Source organism: Hibiscus syriacus, unplaced genomic scaffold (assembly GCF_006381635.1).
Source record: "Hibiscus syriacus cultivar Baekdansim isolate YM2019G1 unplaced genomic scaffold, ASM638163v2 tig00109971_pilon, whole genome shotgun sequence".
In the NCBI taxonomy this organism is placed as follows: domain Eukaryota; kingdom Viridiplantae; phylum Streptophyta; class Magnoliopsida; order Malvales; family Malvaceae; genus Hibiscus; species Hibiscus syriacus.
Genome location: NW_024062542.1, coordinates 1,118,419 through 1,139,725, shown reverse-complemented (window position 1 = coordinate 1,139,725; position 21,307 = coordinate 1,118,419). Strand labels below are relative to the sequence as shown.

Sequence of the window (21,307 nt, the reverse complement as noted above, 5' to 3'; positions counted from 1 at the left end):
CGGACACGTCGTACTCTCCGTTATTTTTTTAACGGAGTGTGGTCTGATTGAATTAATTAAAAAGTGTGGTGGTCGAATTGAGACAAACAATAGTTCGGTGGTAATATTGATTAATGACCATAGTTTGGTGGTCTCCCGTGTAGTTTACCCTTATAAAAATCATGGTTTAGCGGTTTTCATTCACAGTTAGCTTTTAGTACTAGATATCTGGCCCTAATGGTTTTCGTTGAAAATTCTCTTATGGCCGCCGCTGATGTTGAGTTCCGGTGCTTCGTCGGAGGGCCTGCATTGGCCACCGACGACGGTCCCTTGAAGAAGCTTTCGGTAGCTTTGGTGAAATCGTCGAATCGAAGGTCCGTTTGTTGCTGAGATTGGTCTCCAGATCTGACTCGATCCGACCCGATCTGGGCTTTCATGTCTACGATCTGTGATGCTTGATCTGTTCTTTTGTTACTGTTACTTGTTACTCTTCTTGTTACTATTCTCTTTTATTTATCTAACCGGTACGTTCTTTCTTCATTGCCTTGGGCCGAAGATCGATCGATTGTAATAAATTCATTTGTTTTTTTCATTTCTCTTTGTGATGTTTTCCGTTTAATTGCTTATTTGATTGCTTTTTTGTTTAGATCATTAATGATCGTGAGACTGGAAGATCAAGAGGCTTCGGATTCGTTACTTTCCGTGATGAGAAATCCATGAAGGACGCTATCGAAGGAAGGAACGGTCAAAATCTTGACGGAAGGAATATCACCGTCAATGAAGCTCAGTCCCGTAAGAGCGGAGGAGGTTGCGGTGGTTTTGGAGGTGTAAACGGTGGATATAACCGTGGATGCGGTGGATATAGTGGTCGTCAAGGAGGCTATGGTGGTGGTGGACGCCGGGAAGGTGGATATGGAAACGGTGGAGGATATGGTGGTGGGCGACGAGAAGGAGGTTATGGTGACGGTGGTTCCCGATTCTCGAGAGGTGGCGGTGACTCCGAAGGCAACTGGAGGTCTTAAGTGTCGGGGTTTAAATTGGGCTTGGGCCTTGGAGTAGGAATGGAACGGGCTATAGTAGTTGGTGATGTGGTTTGATGCTGTTTCTGCGGTTGTCTGATAGGGTTCTGGGTTGGTTGGGTCTATGCATACGCTTTTCTGTCTAATCCCTTAAAACATGAAGAATCAATGTAGTTCAATTTCTTCTCTACAGTTTCCTTATGTGCTTATTAGTTTCCCTGTCATTTAAATAATATCAACACGAAATCCTTTGCTAAACTAATTAAAAACATCATTCAAGTGTATAGTTTCATTTAGCTAAGACATTTTAACAAGCCCTTGGTTTTTTTATAGGAGACTTTTTTTTCATGGACTATTTAAGGAACTTTTTGTTGAAACTCCAAGATGCTTTCGGTGCATTAATTGCACATAATGGTGAAGTCAAAAGCGGTAGTTTTTGTTGAAAATATGGTAAAGGGAAATTATCAAATTTAGATTATGTACTTTAGGGTATTTATAAGATTAGTCCTTAAATTTTAACTATAAATGCTATAATTCATTTATCTTTAAAACCATTCCAAATCATTCTAGCTTTCACCAAATATTAAAGAATTTAAAGATTTTCTTGAGAGCTGTTTTCTCCTTATTAAATTGAGAGAAGTTGTAATTCATATTTTCTCATAGTGAAATTATTCCACATTTGCCTGTGGTTTTTACCCTATATTATTTAGAGGGTTTTCACGTAATATTTGTGTCTTTTTTATCTTTATCTTTATTTTATCAAATTATCAGTTGCGATTTTGATCTATCCGATAGTCGTATTCCGTAATAATTGGCATCAGAGCCAAATTAAATGTGTAATATCTACTTATTGTCTTTGTAGTTGCCACCAAAAGGTGGATCATCCAATATAAGAAAGTAAGAAGGTATTACCCATTCTTTGAAGGTTCCAGAGAACTATTCACGATAGTAAAATAGTGGAAGTTATCTGTAATAGAAGCTTTGACAATGAAATTTGATATTGAAAAGTTCAATGAGAGAAATTTCTCATTTGTGGAAATTGAAGATGAAAGCCATCCTTAGGAAAGATGATTGTCTAGCAGCTATAAGTGAAAGGCCGGTAGATTTCACAGATGACAACAAATGGATCGAAATGGACGGGAATACTATGACAAACTTTCATCTAGCATTAGAAGATGAAGTATTGTCAAGCATCGAGGAGAAGAAGACAACTAAGGAGATATGAGATCATCTCACCAAACTGTACGAGGCCACATCGTTGCATAATAAAATTTTCCTTAAGAGGAAATTATACATTCTCCGTATGCCAAAATCTACTTCAGTGACGGAGCACTTAAACACATTGAACACTTTATTTTCTCAGCTTACATCCTCAAGATGTACAATAGGAGAATAAGAACGTGCTGAACTTCTACTTCAAAGTCTACCTGATTCGTATGATCAACTCATCATCAACTTGACAAACATTTATGTCACCGGTCTAGTCTTCGATGACATTGCAGCTGCTGTTATACAAAAAGAAAATCGGTGCAAGAGCAAGAAAGACAGACAAGTAAATCTGCAACAAGCAGAAGTGTTGACAACGATGAGAGGGAGATCAACAGAATATGGCCAAAGCAGCAGTCACAAATATGGTAGATCAAAGTCGATAAGAAAGAATAATTTAAAGTGCTACAATATTGGAAAGAAGGGTCACTTGAAGAAGGATTGTTGGAGTCTAGGTAAAAACTCCAATCCACAAGGCAATACCGCAAACACTTCAGATGATGTAGATGCTCTATGTTTTGAAGCGACAACCATCGTGGAAGGCCATTGAAGATCTGTGTATAGTTACAATGATCATGCCTTAGAGATCGTTGGCGTTGGAACCATTGAAGATTTATGATGGAACAATTAAAGTTGTTCGAGATGTGCGGCATGTGAAAGGCCAGAAGAAAAATTTATTATCTTATAGATTATTGGATAATAATGCAAGCAAGATTGAAACACATAAATGAATCATGAAGGTGTTTCGTGGATCGCTTGTGGTGATGAAAGGCAAAAAGATAGCAGCAAACTTGTACATACTGAAGGGAAAGACTTTGCTAGAAGCAGAAGCCTCTGTTGCCTCATGTAGTTCAGATTCTGTAATGCTATGACATTAGAAACTTGGACACATGTCAGAACAAGGAATGAAAGTCATTGTGGAGCAAAAGCTACTTCCATGCTTAACAAAAATATCACTTACTTTGTGTGAGCATTATATAACAAGTAAGCATCATCGGTTAAAATTCAAAACGTCAAATTCTACAGGCAAAAGTATTCTAGAATTGGTTCATTCTGACGTATGGCATGCACCAGTTACATCCCTAGGCGGAGCAAAATACTTTGTCTCATTTATTGATAATTACTCCAGGAGATGTTGGGTGTACCCTATTAAGAAGAAGTCATATGTGTTTTCAACTTTCAAAAACTTCAAAGCGCGAGTGGAACTTGATTATGGAAATAAGATCAAGTGTTTCAGGACAGATAATGGAGAAGAATACACAAGTGAAGAATTTGATGACTTTTACAAGAAAGAATACATCAAAAGACAGCTCACAGTGGCGAACACTCCTCAATAAAATGGAGTGGTAGAGCGGATGAACAAAACCTTGTTAGAAAGAACAAGAGCAATGTTGAGGGTTGCAGGCCTAAAAAAATCATTTTAGGCAGAAACAACCAATACCACCTGTTATTTGGAGAATCGAGCTCCATCAACTGCAATAGAGCTAAAGACACCAATAGAGATGTAGACTGGTAAACCAACTGATTATTTAAACCTCCATGTATTTGGAAGTATTGTGTATGTGATGTACAAATCCCAAGAAATTTCAAAGTTGGGTCCAAAATCCAGAAAATGCAAATTCTTGGGGTATGCTGATGGTGTAAAGGGGTATCGCTTGTGGGATCCCACTGCCCACAAAGTGATCATCAGCAGGGATGTTATCTTTGTAGAAGATAAACTAAAAAGAAAAAAAAGATGATGATAGCGCTGAAAAGTCAGAGACTACACAGATACATGTGGAAAAGAGTTTGAACAAGGAGATTCTTCTAAAGCAGAACTAGTACATGATGAACAAGAACCAGAGAGTTCTGAAGCTCTAACAACTCGTCAACCAGATCGTGTGAAAAGACGTCCCAATTAACACTCAGATTATGTTATAGAAGAAAATATTGCATATTGCCTTTTTAATAGAGGACAGTGATCCATCAACACACCAGGAGGTAATAAATAACTCAGATGTTTCACTGTGGATGATGGCGATACAAGAAGAAATTGAAGCCCTTCATAAAAATAATACATGAGACCTTGTGCCACTACCACAAGGAAGGAAGCCAATTGGTAACAAATGGGTCTTTAAAATCAACCAAAACGGTAACGATCAAGTTGAGAGATATCGTGCAAGACTGGTGGTCAAAGGATATGATCAAAAAGAAAGTATTGATTTCAATGAAATATTTTATCATGTGGTTCGACTAACAACAGTTCGAGTAGTCTTGGCAATGTGTGCTACATTAAACTTACATCTAGAACAGCTAGATGTTAAAACAATTTTTCTTCATGGAAATCTTGAAGAAGAGATTTATATGCTCCAACCTGAAGATTTTGAAGAAAAAGAAAAGTAGAACTTGGTTTGCAGGTTGAACAAATCTCTGTAAGGTCTAAAACAGGTGCCAAGATGTTGGTATAAGAGATTTGATTCCTTCATTATGTGTCTTGGATACAACAGACTTAATGCATACCTTTGTGCTTATTTCAAGAGGTTTGTTGATAATGATTTTGTTATATTGCTGTTTTATGTAGATAACATGTTGGTTGTAGGACCCAACAAAGATCATATTGAAGAATTGAAGGCCTAGTAAATTTGAAATGAAGGACTTGAGATCAGCAAACAAGATTCTAGGGATGTGAATTCACCGAGACAGAAGTAATCGAAAGATTTGGCTTTCACAAAAGAATTATTTGAAGAAGATCTTGTCACAATTCAACATGCAAGATTGTAAGCTAATTTCTATCTCTCTTCCTATTAACTTCAAATTATTCTCCAATATGAGTTCTAGTAGTGAAGAATAGAGGATGGAGATGTCTCGAGTACCATATGTATCGACAGTGGGAGTGGTTTGTCGGTACATGGAGATTCCAGGCAAAGAGCATTAGAATATAGTAAAGAGGATTTTGAGATACATCAAAGGGACCTCAAATATTGCATTATGTTATAGATGATCAAATTTACTTATCAATGGGTATGTTGATTCTGATTATGCAGGGGATTTGGATAAAAGCAAATCTACTACATGATATGTGTTTAAAGTTGCTGGTGAAGCTGTAAGCTGGGTTTTAAAATTGCAGTCACTTGTGGCTACGTCCACAACAGAGGCAGAATATGTAGCAGTTACACAAGCTAGTAAAGAAACAATTTGGTTGAAGATGCTATTGGAGAAGCTTGGGCACAATCAAGAGTATGTCTCTTTGTTTTGTGACAGTCAAAGCGCCTTGAATTTAGCAAGGAATCTAACATTTCATTCAAGGACAAAACACATACGAGTTCAGTACCATTTCATTCGTGAAAAGGTGGAAGAAGGGACAATAGATATGCATAAAATCCATACCAAAGACAACATATGAATGTACAGGGTAGAAAGAATGGTGTTAAGATATGATTGTTCCAATCAAATATTCAAGTGAGAGATTTTTGAAAATCCAAGATGCTTTCGGTGCATTAATGCACCGAATGGTGAAGTCAAAAGCGGCAGTTTTTATTGAAAATATGGTAAGGGGTATTGAATACATTTTGATATTTCGATATAACAAATTAAGATAAATGAATTTTAAGATTTTCCTAAAGATTTTCTAAGTATATTCGATATAATTATTCGAATATCAAAATATTACTCCAAATCTTTCAAAAGTCATTTTTAATTCTTACTCAAGTGTAAAATTAAGTTTTAATCTTAAAATAATTTCAAAATAATTTTACAAAGTATTTCGAACCATTTCAAAGCCAAAAATTCCAGTATGTCCAGAGGGAACCGATTCCCCCCTGAATGGTTTGGCTCCGAGAAAAACAGAATGCTCGGAGGGAACCGATTCCCCCCAGGGGGTACCGATTCCCCCTGTTTAACGGTCGAAATATTTGAATTTTACACTTAGGGAACCGATTCCCTATGAGGGGAACCGATTCCCCCCACGCTCCTAGCTATTTTATTAATTGATTTCACACTAAAACAGATCTATTATCTCCACTAATCATCCCCAACATTCAGAATTGATTCAAGGAGTATTTAAACAAGCTTAGAAGCCATTGATCAATAACAAGAAACAACAAGCAACTAGAATTAAGAGAGAATCAAAGAGAAAGCATCAAACCTCAAGTTTGAGCATTTCAAGCCTATTTTTCATTCAATATTCATTTTACTTTCAAGAACACTTATTGTGCTCAATTGTATTATTCTTGAGTGTTCTTTTCTTTGTTCTAGAATTGTGCAAACAACCTATCTTGTGAGGATTTCCTTGTAAGTTTGCAAATTTGTATTGTTCTCTTTGGGAGAGAGTGTTCTCAAGAATTTGGGGTATAATTCTTGAGGGTTTGTAAGGTTACTCTTTGTCCTCAAAACAAAGACAAATTAGTGAATTTGTGGAAAATTCTTAGTGTGGATAGCTAAGGTAGTGGACGTAGATTTTCATTGAGAAAGTCGAACCACTCTAAATCGTTGTGCAATTACTTTCAATTTTCTGCAAAAGCTTCCACCAAAATTTTAATTGCCAATTCACCCCCCTCTTGGCCATATTCATCGATCGATTAACTCAACAATTGGTATCAGAGCCTAACTCATTTGAAGGTTTAATCGCCTCTTGAGTCAATTCGGGAAAAGTTACATCGATAATCAAAGTCATCAATGGCCTCCACTTCAAACTTCGACTCCGGTCTCGATTCGATGCCCGTCAACAAGCCTCCTTTCTTCAATGGAGTTAACTATGCCTATTGGAAGAATATGATGATGTACTTTATTCAAGCAAGTGACATGGGAGTATGAAATGCCGTAGAAGAAGAATACATCAAGCCTCTCACTCATCCAAGATGTTGGAGTGAAGGAGAGACAAGAATGTTCCACCTCAACTCCAAAGCCATTCATATCATATTTTGTGCTCTTGGACCAGATGAATACGGAAGAGTTTCATCTTGTACTACCGTCAAAGAAATATGGGACAAGCTTCAAGTCACTAATGAAGGTACAGATGAGGTAAAAAATTATAAAATTAGTATTCTAACGCATAGCTATGAAAATTTCAGGATAAAACCAAATAAAGATATCAAAGCTATGACGGATAGATTCTCAACGATTGTCAATGGTCTCAAATCATATGGAGAGATCATTTCAAATGAAAAGCTTGTGAGGAAGTTAGTTTACTCCCTTCCAAAATCATGGCAATCAAAGAAGACGACAATCATCGAGTCTAAGGACCTAACGTCCTTAACTCTTGAAGAGCTAATCGATTCACTCCTCACTCATGAAATGATGCTTGAAGATGAGGTGGACCTCGATAAGATTGAAGAGACACCAAAGGAGAAGAAGAAGAAGAAAAACATTGGAATTGCTCTCAAATCCAGAAAAGATGAGAGTGATTCGGATGAAGATGACGATGATGAGGAAATGTCATTGTTTGCCAAACGGTTCAGAAAAATTATGAGACCTTACCGAGGGAGAAAATTCAAACGAAATGAAGGCCTCAAAAATGAACCAAAAGAGAAGGACTCGATCATTTTCTATGAATGTAAAAAGCCGGGGCTTGTCAAATACGATTGCCCACAATTGAAGAGAAATGGTCAATCAAAGAATAAGCGCAAGGCTCATGTGGCTACATGGAGCGATGAAGAAGGTTCCGATGAAGAGGAACAAGAAGTAGCAAACTTGTGCTTGATGGCATTTGGGGAAGATTCTAAGGTAACCTCTAACTCATCTGATTTTGATGATTTATCCTATGATGAGTTATTAGAGGAATATAATGGGTTGGCTTCGGATTATGAGAAATTGTTTTTAAAGTATAAAAATGATGTTTCGAAATTAAAAAATGAAAATAAACTCATATCCAAAACCAACAACGATCTTGAAAGTAAAATCAAAGATTTGCAAATCAAACTAGAAGAGTTTGAGAAGAAAATTTTGGATTTGCAAAATTTACTTTCAAAGGTCAATGATGATCATCAAAAGAAAATTGATGATCTTAAAGCTTCTTTTGATAAAGTTGGAACAAAACGTTTTGAAAATGAGAAAATTCAAAAACCAACTTTGTTAGAAAAAGTTTTAAAAGCTACAATCATAGAAGTCCTCAACGAACCTTGAATGGTAAAATTGTTAGGAGTATATGAGTTCCTAAAGAATTCATTACTACTAAAGATAAGGATGTCCTTCATAAATGGATACCAAAGGGGACAAGGATTTTAGAAACTAATGAATATAGACCCAAAAGAATTTGGGTACCAAAAATTAGAAATTAATCTATGTTTGTAGGAAAATGAGCATTGCTACAAGGCACGGGAAACAAATCCAAATTCATGGTACCTTGATTGTGGATGCTCGAGACACATGACCGGAGACAAAAGCCGGTTCATAGAGCTTAACGCCAAAAATGGAGGAGAAGTGACTTTTGGTGATAATTCAAAAGGTCACATTGAAGGTATTGGTACTATAGGTAATACCCCTTCCATACAAATTAAAAATGTGTTATATGTGAATGGATTAAAGCATAATCTATTGAGTATTAGTCAATTATGCGATAAGGGATTCAATGTCATGTTTGAAATTAATGGTTGTAAAGTCATTGACATTGCATCTAATCGGATTATGCTTGTTGGTCATAGAATAGGAAACATATACATGGTGCATTTAGATTCTATTGATATGACTAATTTGTGCGTAGTTGCTAAGGATGAGCATGATAGTTGGTTATGGCATAGGAGACTAGGACATGCTAGCATGAATGTTTTACAACGGTTAGTTCATGGAGAATTGGTTCGAGGGCTACCTAAACTAAAATTTGATAATGATAAAATCTGTGATGCTTGTGCTAAAGGAAAACAAAAGCGAGTTTCTTTTAAATCCATTAATGATGTGTCAACTAGTAGAGTATTACAATTGATCCATATAGATCTTTTTGGGCCAACTAGGACTACTAGCTTGGGTGGAAAATAATATGCATTTGTCTTGGTAGATGACTTTTCTAGATATACTTGGGTTCTATTCTTAAGTACTAAAGATGAAGCATTAGAAAATTTCATCACATTTTCAAAAGTAATCCAAAACGAAAAAGGTTACTCTATCACTAGTATTAGAAGTGATCATGGCACTGAATTTGAAAATATTGGATTTAATGAGTTTTGTAATTCTAATGGTATTAGCCATAATTTTTCAGCACCTAGAACCCCTCAACAAAATAGAGTTGTTGAGAGGAAAAATCGAACTTTAGAAGAAATGGCTAGAACCATGCTTTGTGAAAATAATTTGCCAAAATATTTTTGGGCGGAAGCCACAAATACCGCTTGTTATGTTGTAAATCGAGTAATGATTAGGCCAATTTTAAAGAAAACTCCATATGAAATTTTCAAAAATAAAAAGCCTAACATTAGTTATTTTCATCCTTTTGGATGTAAATGTTTTGTTTTGAACAATGGTAAAGAAAACCTTGGCAAATTTGATGCTAAAAGTGATGAAGGAATTTTTCTGGGTTATTCTTTAAATTCTAAAGCTTATCGAGTATTTAATAAAAGAACTTTAGTTGTAGAAGAGTCTATACATGTTGTTTTCGATGATAATCCCCTTCCGATGAAGGATTCTTGTGTGAATGATGATGTAGGTATTATAAATACAAATAAAGTTAGACATGACATTGGAGAACCATCATTAAAGGAAGAAACAAAAAATGAGGTAACTCATGATCCTCTCGAGATTCCAACCATTGAAGAAAGGGAAGTATCTTATCCAAGAGAGTACAACTATGTCAAGGATGGTGAAATCATAGGTGATCCATCCAAAGGGGTAACAACTCGATCTTCTCTTAGAAATATTTGTAATTATGTTGCATTTATCTCATGCATGGAGCCTAAGAATATTAAAGAAACATTAAATGATGAACATTGGATTATGGCTATGCAAGAAGAGTTAAATCAATTTGAGAGAAATAAAGTTTGGACATTAGTTGAAAGGCCTAGTAATAAATCTACTGTAGGTACTAGATGAGTATTTAGGAATAAGCTTGCTGAGAGTTGTAATATAGTGAGAAACAAGGCTAGACTTGTTCCTCAAGGGTATACTCAAGAAGAGGGCATAGACTATGATGAAACATACGCTCCTGTAGCTAGGATGGAAGCAATTAGAATGTTATTAGCATTTGCATGTTTTCATGAATTTAAATTATATCAAATGGATGTTAAAAGTGCATTTTTAAATGGTTTTATAAAAGAAGAAGTGTATGTGAAACAACCTCCAGATTTTGAAGATTCAAAATTTCCAAATCATGTTCTTAAATTGACAAAAGCACTTTATGGTTTAAAAAAAGCTCCAAGAGCTTGGTATGAAAGATTGTCAAACTTTTTAATTGAAAAAGGTTTTTCAAAAGGGAATGTTGACACTACATTGTTTTTAAAGCATAAAGGTAAAGATTTATTAGTAGTTCAAATTTATGTTGATGATATAATATTTGGTTATACTAATGATGTTCTTTGCCAAGAATTTTCTAAGCTAATGCAAAGTAAATTCGAGATGAGCATGATGTGTGAGCTCTCATTTTTCTTGGGACTCCAAATCAAGCAAAGAAAAGATGGCATCTTCATCAATCAAGCTAAGTACGTCAAAGATATGCTCAAGAAGTTTGGACTGGAAAATGGCAAACCTCATGACACTCCAATAAGCTCTTCAACAAAGCTTGACTTAGATGAAGGAGGTAAATGTGTAGATGTTAAATTATATAGGTCAATGATTGGATCTTTACTTTATCTAACTGCAAGTAGACCAGACATTATGTTTAGTGTCTGCTTATGTGCTAGATTTCAATCATGCCCTAAGGAATCACATTTACTAGCTGTTAAGAGAATCTTTAGATACCTTAAGGATACTCCTAGTTTAGGACTTTGGTATCCTAGAGACTCTAGCTTTAGCTTGCATGCTTTTTCTGATGCGGATTATGGAGGATGCAAATTAGATAGGAAAAGCACCTCCGGTACTTGTCAATTCCTTGGAAATATGCTGATTTCTTAGTTTTCAAAGAAACAAAATTGTGTTGCATTATCTACCACTGAAGCGGAATACATTTCAGCCGGTAGTTGTTGTGCACAAGTTTTATGGTTGAAACAACAACTTTTTGGTTATGGAATTGAAGTATGTACTATTCTTATTAAGTGTGACAATATTAGTGCTATTTGTCTCACTAAAAATCCCATCCAACACTCTAGAACTAAGCACATTGAAATTAGACATCACTTCATTAGAGACCATGTCACTAAGGAATATATAGTTCTAGAATTTGTTGATACTTTGCACCAATTAGCGGATATTTTTACAAAACCCTTAGATAAGGAAAGATTTTAGACACTTAGGAGAGAATTAAGTTTAACTGACATATCTTCACTTAGTGTTTAAAAATAATTTTTATCACTTTTAAGAATAAATGAAAAATGCTTAAAATAATATTTTTGATTGCATTCTTGTTATTAGTTAGGGGGAGTTTATGATTATTAGTGAAAATTAATTGTTTGTTCAAATGATGTTTAATGACAAATTTGATTGTTTGAACATAGTTAATTTTCGAAATATGAGTTGCCAATACCACTAGGATTAATTAATTTAGCACTATTGGATGTTTAAAATACAGACTTTTTAAATATTTGGCAGAGGGAATCAATACCCCTATAAGGGAATCGATTCCCCATTTGAATAGGAATTGATTCCCCTTGTAGGGGAATCGATATCCCCTTGGGGTTCTGGTTTTTACGCCCTTTCTATTCCGATTTCCTAAACCATGTCCAATCCTAAACGTGATAAGTCATCATCTAGTCGCTCAAACCGTCAATCCAACCCACCTCCAAATCCTCCACCTATCCCTCCAATTCCTAATCCTAATCCCATTGATCCAAATTTGACTATCCAAAACTCGTGTTTCAATCAACCTGGTCCTAGAAATCATCGTTTTTGGTATTATCAATATTTTGAATCTTACAAAATTAGGGAAGAACGTATCCCATCTCTTCAGGCTATGATTGATATCAATTTTAGATATCTCCCTCTCCTACGAGAGTGGAAATTTGATAAACTTTGTAACCTTGAACCTCAAGTTTTTCATCAACTTGTTCGTATCTTTTATTCTAATGCCGTGTGTATTAAAAATCAAGCTGAAACCAAAATAATAGCAGTTCGTTCTTATCTTCTAGGAAAATACTTTCATCTTGATTCGGCTTACATTGCTAATGCATTAGGATTAGATAATGATGGTTTATCTAATGAAAAACAAATTTTAGGTTCTTGTTATAAAAGAAGGGATAGTGCGAGTGTCTTAGATCTTCATGACCGTTTTCTTCATCTAATGATCACTTGGTGGTTTCAACCATCGGAGGTCATTACTCTACTCTTCGAGCCTTAGATCTATTTTGGCTTCATTGTGTCTAAAATAATCACAAAATTAACCTTCCATAGATTATTTTTGCTGAACTTGTCGAAACCGTAAATCTTGTTCCCAATAAGAAATTGTGTTCTTCTTTAGTTTACGGTTGTATTCTTAGTAAATTGTTTAAGAAGGCTGGGCTTAGAGTTGGTCTTCCTTTCCCCTCAAAAACCAAATCAATATATTCTCTTTAACTAAATCGGGATGGAAGGTCAATGAAGAAACTGGTATTTGGGTTCGTACCGGTGAGCAACCACATGAAGTTGATGACTCCGACGATGAACCAGAACAGCACGAGGAACAAGCACAAACAGAGGAACAAGCATAGCCAGAGGATCGAATGCCTCAATACTTTCGATCCTTTATGGAGACATTCGATTTCCGATATGCTTCCATGGATTCTCGCTTCACTTCCATAGAATCTCATTTATCCACAATGGGAGCTCAACAATTGGAAATTCTCCGGGAGATGCGCACAAACAACGCTTCTATAAATGAACGCATTAATGCACTCTAACATGAGATGGCCGCTATGCGAGCTCATTTTCCTCTTCCCGATCCTCCTACGGATGCTTGATTCTGTGTTATGCTTTTGTACTTTGAACTTAAAGCTTATTGTTTTAACATTTTGAATGTTTTTGGATTGTTTTTATTTTGGAATGTTTGAATTTGTGGATTGATTGACTTTGAATTTGTTTGGATTTATGGATGGTTTGAACTTATATTTCTATATATTTGGTTTGGTTAAATTTATTCATTATTGCATCATTTACATCAATAGCTATATGACCAATTTTGCCATGTCACATTGTTTATGAATATTGATTATGAAACTAATGGCTAACGTTTCTCTTGGTTGTGTTCTTAGCAGCTTAAGCTATATTTATAATCAATTGGCTAATTACTTTTCAAAACCTTGTTTAAATTCTTTTAAAATTTTCTTTTTGATTTAACAAAAAGGGGGAGAAGTGTTAAATGTTTTAAAGGGGAGAAGTGTTAAAGTAAAGGGGAGTAATTTTTCAAAAACGTCGTTTTTGATTTCAAAATCTTAAAATTACTAAAATGTTTTGTTATATCAAAAAGGGGGAGATTGTTGAATACATTTTGATATAACAAATTAAGATAAATGAATTTAAAGATTTTCCTAAAGATTTTCTAAGTATATTCGATATAATTATTCGAATATCAAAATATTACTCCAAATCTTTCAAAAGTCATTTTTAATCCTTACTCAAGTGTAAAATTAAGTTTTAATCTTAAAATAATTTCAAAATAATTTTACAAAGTATTTCGAACCATTTCAAAGCAAAAAATTACAGTATGTTCAGAGGGAACCGATTCCCCCCCCAATGGGGTACCGATTCCCCCTGAATGGTTTGGCTCCGAGAAAAACAGAATGCTCGGAGGGAATCGATTCCCTCCAGGGGGTACCGATTCCTCCTGTTTAACGGCCGAAATATTTGAATTTTACACTTAGGGAACCGATTCCCCCCACGCTCCAAGATGTTTTATTAATTGATTTCACACTAAAACGGCTCTATTATCTCCACTAATCATCCCCAACGTTCAGAATTGATTCAAGGAGTATTTAAACAAGCTTAGAAGCCATTGATCAATAACAAGAAACAACAAGTAACTAGAATCAAGAGAGAATCAAAGAGAAAGCATCAAACCTCAAGTTTGAGCATTTCAAGCCTATTTTTCATTCAATATTCATTTTGCTTTCAAGAACACTTATTGTGCTCAATTGTATTATTCTTGAGTGTTCTTTTCTTTGTTCTAGAATTGTGCAAACAACCTACCTTGTGAGGATTTCCTTGTAAGTTTGCAAATTTGTATTGTTCTATTTGGGAGAGAGTGTTCTCAAGAATTTGGGGTATAATTCTTGAGGGTTTGTAAGGTTACTCTTTTTCCTCAAAAGAAAGACAAATTAGTGAATTTGTGGAAAATCCTTAGTGTGGATAGCTAAGGTAGTGGACGTAGACTTTGGTTGAGAAAGTCGAACCACTCTAAATCGCTGTGCAATTATTTTCAATTTTCTGCAAAAGCTTCCACCAAAATTTTAATTGCCAATTCACCCCCTCTTGGCCATATTCGTCGATCGATTAACTCAACAAGGGGAAATTACTAAATTTAGTCCCTGTACTTTAGGATATTTACAAGATTAGTCCTTAAGCTTCAACTATAAATACCCTAACCCATTTAGCTTCAAAACCATCCTAAATCATTATAGCTTTCTCCCAATACTAGAGAATTTAGAGAGTTTTCTCCTTTTTATTAAGAGAATTGTGATTGTTTTCTCCTTGTTAGATTGAGAGAAGTTGTAATTCCTATTTTCTCATAGTGAAATTCTTCTACCTTTGCCCGTGGTTTTTACCCTATATTATTTAAGGGTTTTCCACGTAAAATTTGTATCTTCTTTATATTCATCTTTATTTTCTCAAATTATCAGTTGTGATTTTGCTCTATCCGATAGCCGTATTCCGCAACATTTTTTTCCAACACATTATCTCATCCATTTGCCCCAACTAAATGGTTCCTTTCTTTTAGTGATTCAGTTTTATTCAGGTCATATTTATTTATTTATTCCAGTTATGGTTTTACTTCTATTACAAAAATTAAGTTGGCTTGTTCAAGTAAATGGTTAAATAATACCAAATTAAAATATAGGACTAAATCTCTAACTTAAACATAATAGAGGGGTCAAAACCATAATTAATGGAATTAAAGAAATGATGTTTTGTTCATTTGCACTTATGCAAATATGCAATATTGTGGTGGACTCTTAATTATGCCTTGAGTATGATGTTGCAGATTCCTAGTTATGTGGTAGCAGTCTCTTTATCTCGTACAGAAGAGGTCATCAGAATCCTGCATTAAAACTTGCTAAATTAATCAAAAAACCAAAAACCTAATATTTTGCTCGAAATTCAAAGGAAGAGATTAGATTGAATGATAATGATTCCATATATCCTAAAGCATCACTTTATTATATATTCAAAGTTCAAAGTTGCACGGCCAATTTTCAACCAATCATCACATGCAGCAGACCCATTAGCGTCCATGAATATGACCTCCTGCAACTTACACTCTTGATTAGTTTGTTCTATGGTAAACCCTGCTAGTTATTTATTTATTTATTTTAATAGTATGAAGTGATTATAAAATATTATTTATTCATAATTTTTTTAGTCATTGATAATACACGTACACCCTACAAACATAACTACTTGAACCCAAATCTTTTAAGAAGATCATAACATTTGTTTTTATCACTGACATATTCATTGGTTCTGCTACGTATTCTTATATACAACAAAGGGTTAAAGATATATGATTCTAAGTGAAATAGATTAGAGTTAGACCCTTCATTTTATGACACAAACTACAAATAATGTTCCAGTTATCTGCAGGAAGAGATGGGGAAGAAATAAATAGACCCTTTTTGCGCCTTAGGAGATCACTTGATATAGTCTTTTGGCGATATTTAACAAATGAAAGATTCTTTGGAATATTTATTGCAACTTGGTTGAGCCTGACTAAGATGGAAGTCGGTGAATGAATCTTGATCCTCATCATTGGAGTTACAAAGCTATGAGCACATTCTCTTGCATTTCTTCTTCTTCTTCTTCATGGTCCTCCAACAATTTATGTGGGTTCAAAGGAGACAAATCACTAAAATTCTACAAATTCTCTCTGCAATATTTCTACATCTATAGACGAATTCATGATTTTATGTTAGGGAATAAATTTATAAAATTTTAGGAAGTGACAAATTTATAAAATTTTACGGGGTGAAAATATATTTTAAATAAAAAACACAGAAAAATTCTAAAATATATAATAATTTTAGATTTTCATGTGCAGCTAACACTACCTGTCCCTTCCTCGGTCCATCCCTGTCTACGGCAGCTGATATCATATACCCCACCACTGACTATAAAAGAGCAGCCATTCACAACTCATTTGCTCGTATCAGCCCTCTAGGTTGCAGTCCTATTATTAGCTACCCCTTTCTGCAGCCTATTTCTTCACAAGAGGGGAAAAAATGGCATCGACCTCAATGTCCTCCCATGGGTCTGGTTCATGGACAGCTAAGCAAAACAAAGACTTCGAAAGGGCTTTGTCTGTTTACGACAAGGACACCTCTGACCGTTGGTACAACGTTGCCAAGGCTGTCGGAGGGAAAACTGCTGACGAAGTTAAGAGGCACTATGAACTGCTCATGGCGGATGTCGAGTACATCGAGTCCGGCCAAGTTCCCTTCCCCTATAGAGCCTCTGCAAATTAGCCCCATGGTAAATCTTCCTACAATGGACCTTAAGCCCAGTACAAACTTCATTCTAACTGGTGTAAAAAGGCCACTGCATCCGATTAGAAATATCTCATTGTCTTAACAATATATGCATAAAGCGTCCATTTAAATAGCAATATATATATATATATATTGATGTGACTAAACCTTTGTTTTGATCCGTGCAGGAAGGATGTTGCATGTCAGCTGCAATAAAGAAGACCACCTGGTAGCAGTTAATATTAATTTATAGAAGAATCGGCCATTAATGATTATCTTCTAAGTTTTGTTGTGTTCTTATATTCCATAATTGTACGAGGAAGAGGCACATAATTGTGATCCTTGCTTTTGTGAAACCCTCTTATTAGAAGAATTAAATAATTACAAAGTTTAGTAAAAAGATCAGCATAAAGAACTAAAAGATAGTAACCGGCATTCTTGACTCTTGCCTGCACTTTAACGAGAACGACACCACAAAGATGAGCATCAAGAACAACAGCATCTTTTGGCCCACAATATCTTGAGTTTGGTCTCACTGAATCTTTCGAATTAATGTACCAACACCCAAATATAATATATAATACAATTTCATATAAATTCCAAATTTATGTATAACCATTCAACCAATCATTGATAAAGTTCATTAGTTGCATGAAAAGAGAGTAGACATCCATTTTGCATGGGATCGTGTCCTAATATATCACACATCTTTGGTCAAATTGTATAAACCCTCCTTATATTATGCTTTTTATATGGAATTAGTCCCTCTAATCTAATTTGAGTATCTTTAGTCTTTTTTTCTTTCTTTTTCTTTTTGCTAGATAGTCTTCTATTACTCTAGAAACATGGATTGTTAATCTTGATTATAACTTTCTTTTTTAATTCTGTTAAATAATTTGACATGAATTATTTCTTTTATACATGTAATGATGTGTTTGTTATATACACTTTAATATTTTAGGGGGGAAATAGAGAAAAATTGACATTTCCTTGTGCATATTCTCCCCTATTTATCTAGACCTTCCCACCTAAAAGGTTCTTTTTTTCTTTTGCGGCTGATGCAAATATGCAATAATGTAGTGGACACTTTCTGAGCTATAATTATGCCTTGAGCATAAAGTTGCAGATTCCTGGTTCTGTGGTAGTACTCTCTTTAACTCACAAAGAAGAGGCCATCAGAATCCTGCATTAGAACTTGCTAAAACAATCGAGAAAACAAAAAAAACCTAATATTATGCTCCAAATTCAAAAGAGATAAGATTGAATGATAATGATTCCATATATGCATGCCCATGGGTAATTTTCAACCAATCATCACATTCAGAAGAACCATTAGCATACATGAATATGACCTCCTGCAACTTGACAATCTTGATTAGTTTGTTCTATAGCTACGTTGTCATACAACCTCATTCTTCTGCCGTAGCCTATACGATACAACATGGACAACTTGCAGGGGCTGTAGGGCCCTATAGGTTGAGGCGAACTCTAACTCATCAACTAGCACACCTTTAAAATTCTGACGCTTTGTGGATTTGACTTGTTATTCCAAACCATATATTTAGCTCTCTCCCCATAATTTGTGTATCATTTCCTGATTTTGAGTTCATATTCCAAGTGAAAGAGATTAAACCCTTCATTCTATGATACAAACTACAAATTATCTGCATTTATCCAATGGAAGAGATGGGGAAGAATATAACCTATTTGCAGCACAGGAGAGACTACTTGATTTAGTTATTTTGGTGATATTTAACAGATGGTGGTTCGAGCCAATGGAAGATGCTCTGAAATTATTGCTATTTGGTTGAGCCTGACTAAGATGGAGGCCAGTGGATCCTCATCATTGGAGGTACAGAGATATGGACTGATTCTCTTGCATTTCTTCTTCTTCTTCTTCATGGTCCTCAAACAAATTCTGTGGTTCCAAAGGAGACAAATCACTAAAATTCTACAAATTCTATTTGCCAACCAATATCATATACCTCTCCACTGCCTATAAAAGAGAAGTCATTGCCTACTCATTTGCTCATATCATCCCTTAGGTTGCAGTGCTATTAGCTACCCCACTCTGCAGCCTATTTCATCGCTGATATACAAAAAGTGGGGGGGGGGGGGATGGCAACGACCTCAATGTCCTCCCGGGGGTGTGGATCATGGACACCCAAGCAAAACAAATACTTCGAGAGGGCTTTGGCTGTTTACGACAAGGACACCCCCGACCGTTGGTACAACGTTGCCAAGGCTGTCGGAGGGAGAACTGCCGACGAAGTTAAGAGGCACTATGAGTTGCTTGTGGCGGATGTGGAGTACATAGAGTCAGGCCAAGTTCCCTTCCCCTATAAGTCCTCTGCAAATTAGCCCCATGGTAAATCTTCCTGCAATGGACCTTTCACTTAGTAGCACACATAAACTTCAATCTAATCGGTGTTAAAAAGCCAGTGCATCAAATTAGAAATATCTCATTGTCTTAACAATATATGCATAGAGCGTCCATTAAAGTAGTAACTTTCTGTTGCTTTTCTAAGATATTGATTTAGGACCCTTAAGAGTGTAAATTGATAGTCGAGAGTAAAAGTAAAAAATGAAAAGATATTTTATTAAAAAAGAATTGAATAGCCTCAATCATCAAATTCATCCAATAACTCTAAACCAATATGTAGTTTTTTACATTATATAAATAGATATTACCTTATATATATTGTTGGGTGATTAAACATTTGTTTTGATATACAGGATGTTGAATGTCAGCTGCAGTAAAGAAGATCTTCTGGTAGTAGCCAGTAAAATTTTAGAAGTTAATTGTGATCCTTGCTTCCTCGCCTTCTCTTTTTGTTGAGATAATCAAACGATTTTAATAGTCAAAGGGATTTATTGTTATCTAAATCTTTAATTCAAACACAGTGTATGCAGGGATTCAACAGAACTGCGAGACTCCACTAAAGCCAAAACCAGACTACCAAACAAACAAGGAAAGCAATGAAACTCTGAAACAAAACAACCCAACCAGAGATTCAAATAGCGGAAATAAACCGCTATCCGTACAAAACTGATATTGACGATTTTTGCGGTGGGTTGCGGATTCACGTCGATAGCAGTGGATTGCACCCACAATTTATTAATAGGTAGTGGTGTGTAGCGCCTATTATCGCTATTATATCGTTAATGTAAAACAAAAGTAAAATTAAAATAGAAAAGCCAAAATTTCACCCGAAAATGCTAGGAAAATATGTTTAAATAGTATTGAATTAACCGTTAACAACAAAATTGCAAACATGCATTACAAAAAAAATGTAAAAAAAAAAAACAGAGCGCATAATCACATATCAAGAGTCGAGACTCACCAAAGATCAAATTGAGAATGGGACAAGCAAAAAAAAACGCTATTTTGTGGAGAAATCTTGCGCTCGTCGAGCTTCGTCGCCGGTGATGAAGTTAGTCAGCAACAGACTTCCATTTGAGAAAGTAAAAAAAAAAGCAAAGGCTTTAGGGGTTGTGTGATTTAGTAAAAAATTAAAGGTAGAAACATAAAACTTACGTTCTTAAAGATAAGTTTTTCTTTTATTAAAAAAAAGATGAAAGTTAGAGACTTGGAAGTTGTGGGATTTGGGAAAATGAAAGGTTCTAGAATTTTCTTTTGAACTAATAAAGATAGTTTTTTTTTTGTCGTTCCACTCCACTCCAATATTTTTTTTTTTGGCTATATTTTTTTTGATGTGTTAATTTTTATCCCACTCCATCTACCTTTCACAATTTATAATTTATTCTTTAGTTTAAGTGTAAACTTTAATTTTTATTTAATTCAATCCTAATTTTAGTATTATAAATTTATGAAATTTAAATTGTACACTTTTAGTTTAGTTCTATTAAATTTAATTATTTTGTGTTCTTTAAACTATATTACATATATATATTATTTTTGCTTAGAAAACATTCTAAAACTCATTAAGAATGACTTCTTAACATTATAATTATAATCGTTATGTTTTAGGATAAGTTGTACGAATTTTAAGAAAATTCACGACCGCGACACCCACAGTGAACGCGATAGCATCCGTTATATCCGCAAGCGTGATAAACACAACGCAACCGAAACCGTGACCACGAACACTACTTAAATCTCGCACAACGACACAATCCCACAATGCATAACTTATCACCTAAGAAATATATGGGAACAGCCAGCCCCCTACATTGGTAACATTACAAAACTGCTTACCACCAAACAATGAAAAAAATCTCACCTCAACAGTCCAATTTTCGCCAGCCAAACGACCAACAAAGTGAAGGGCCACGGGACACGCTTGACATGAACTGAACCAATCTTTTTTACTCGATACT

At 35.1% G+C, this 21,307-nt stretch overlaps 1 protein-coding gene and 1 pseudogene across 1 annotated transcript; both read left to right on the top strand.

The window, feature by feature from the left end:
* The first annotated feature begins 217 nt into the window (after positions 1 to 217).
* LOC120211231 lies at positions 218 to 1,186 on the top strand (annotated as a pseudogene).
* Positions 1,187 to 16,662: 15,476 nt separating this feature from the next.
* LOC120211232 (protein RADIALIS-like 2) lies at positions 16,663 to 17,306 on the top strand. Its single transcript, XM_039209827.1, has 2 exons — positions 16,663 to 16,970; positions 17,159 to 17,306. The coding sequence occupies exon 1, from the start codon at positions 16,721 to 16,723 to the stop codon at positions 16,961 to 16,963; it is 243 nt and encodes an 80-aa protein (XP_039065758.1). The 5' UTR covers positions 16,663 to 16,720; the 3' UTR covers positions 16,964 to 16,970; positions 17,159 to 17,306.
* Positions 17,307 to 21,307: the final 4,001 nt, after the last annotated feature.

Bases quoted from the DNA above. Each gene is read 5' to 3' on its own strand.
- LOC120211232 (XM_039209827.1), top strand. From the start codon at position 16,721: ATGGCATCGACCTCAATGTCCTCCCATGGGTCTGGTTCATGGACAGCT.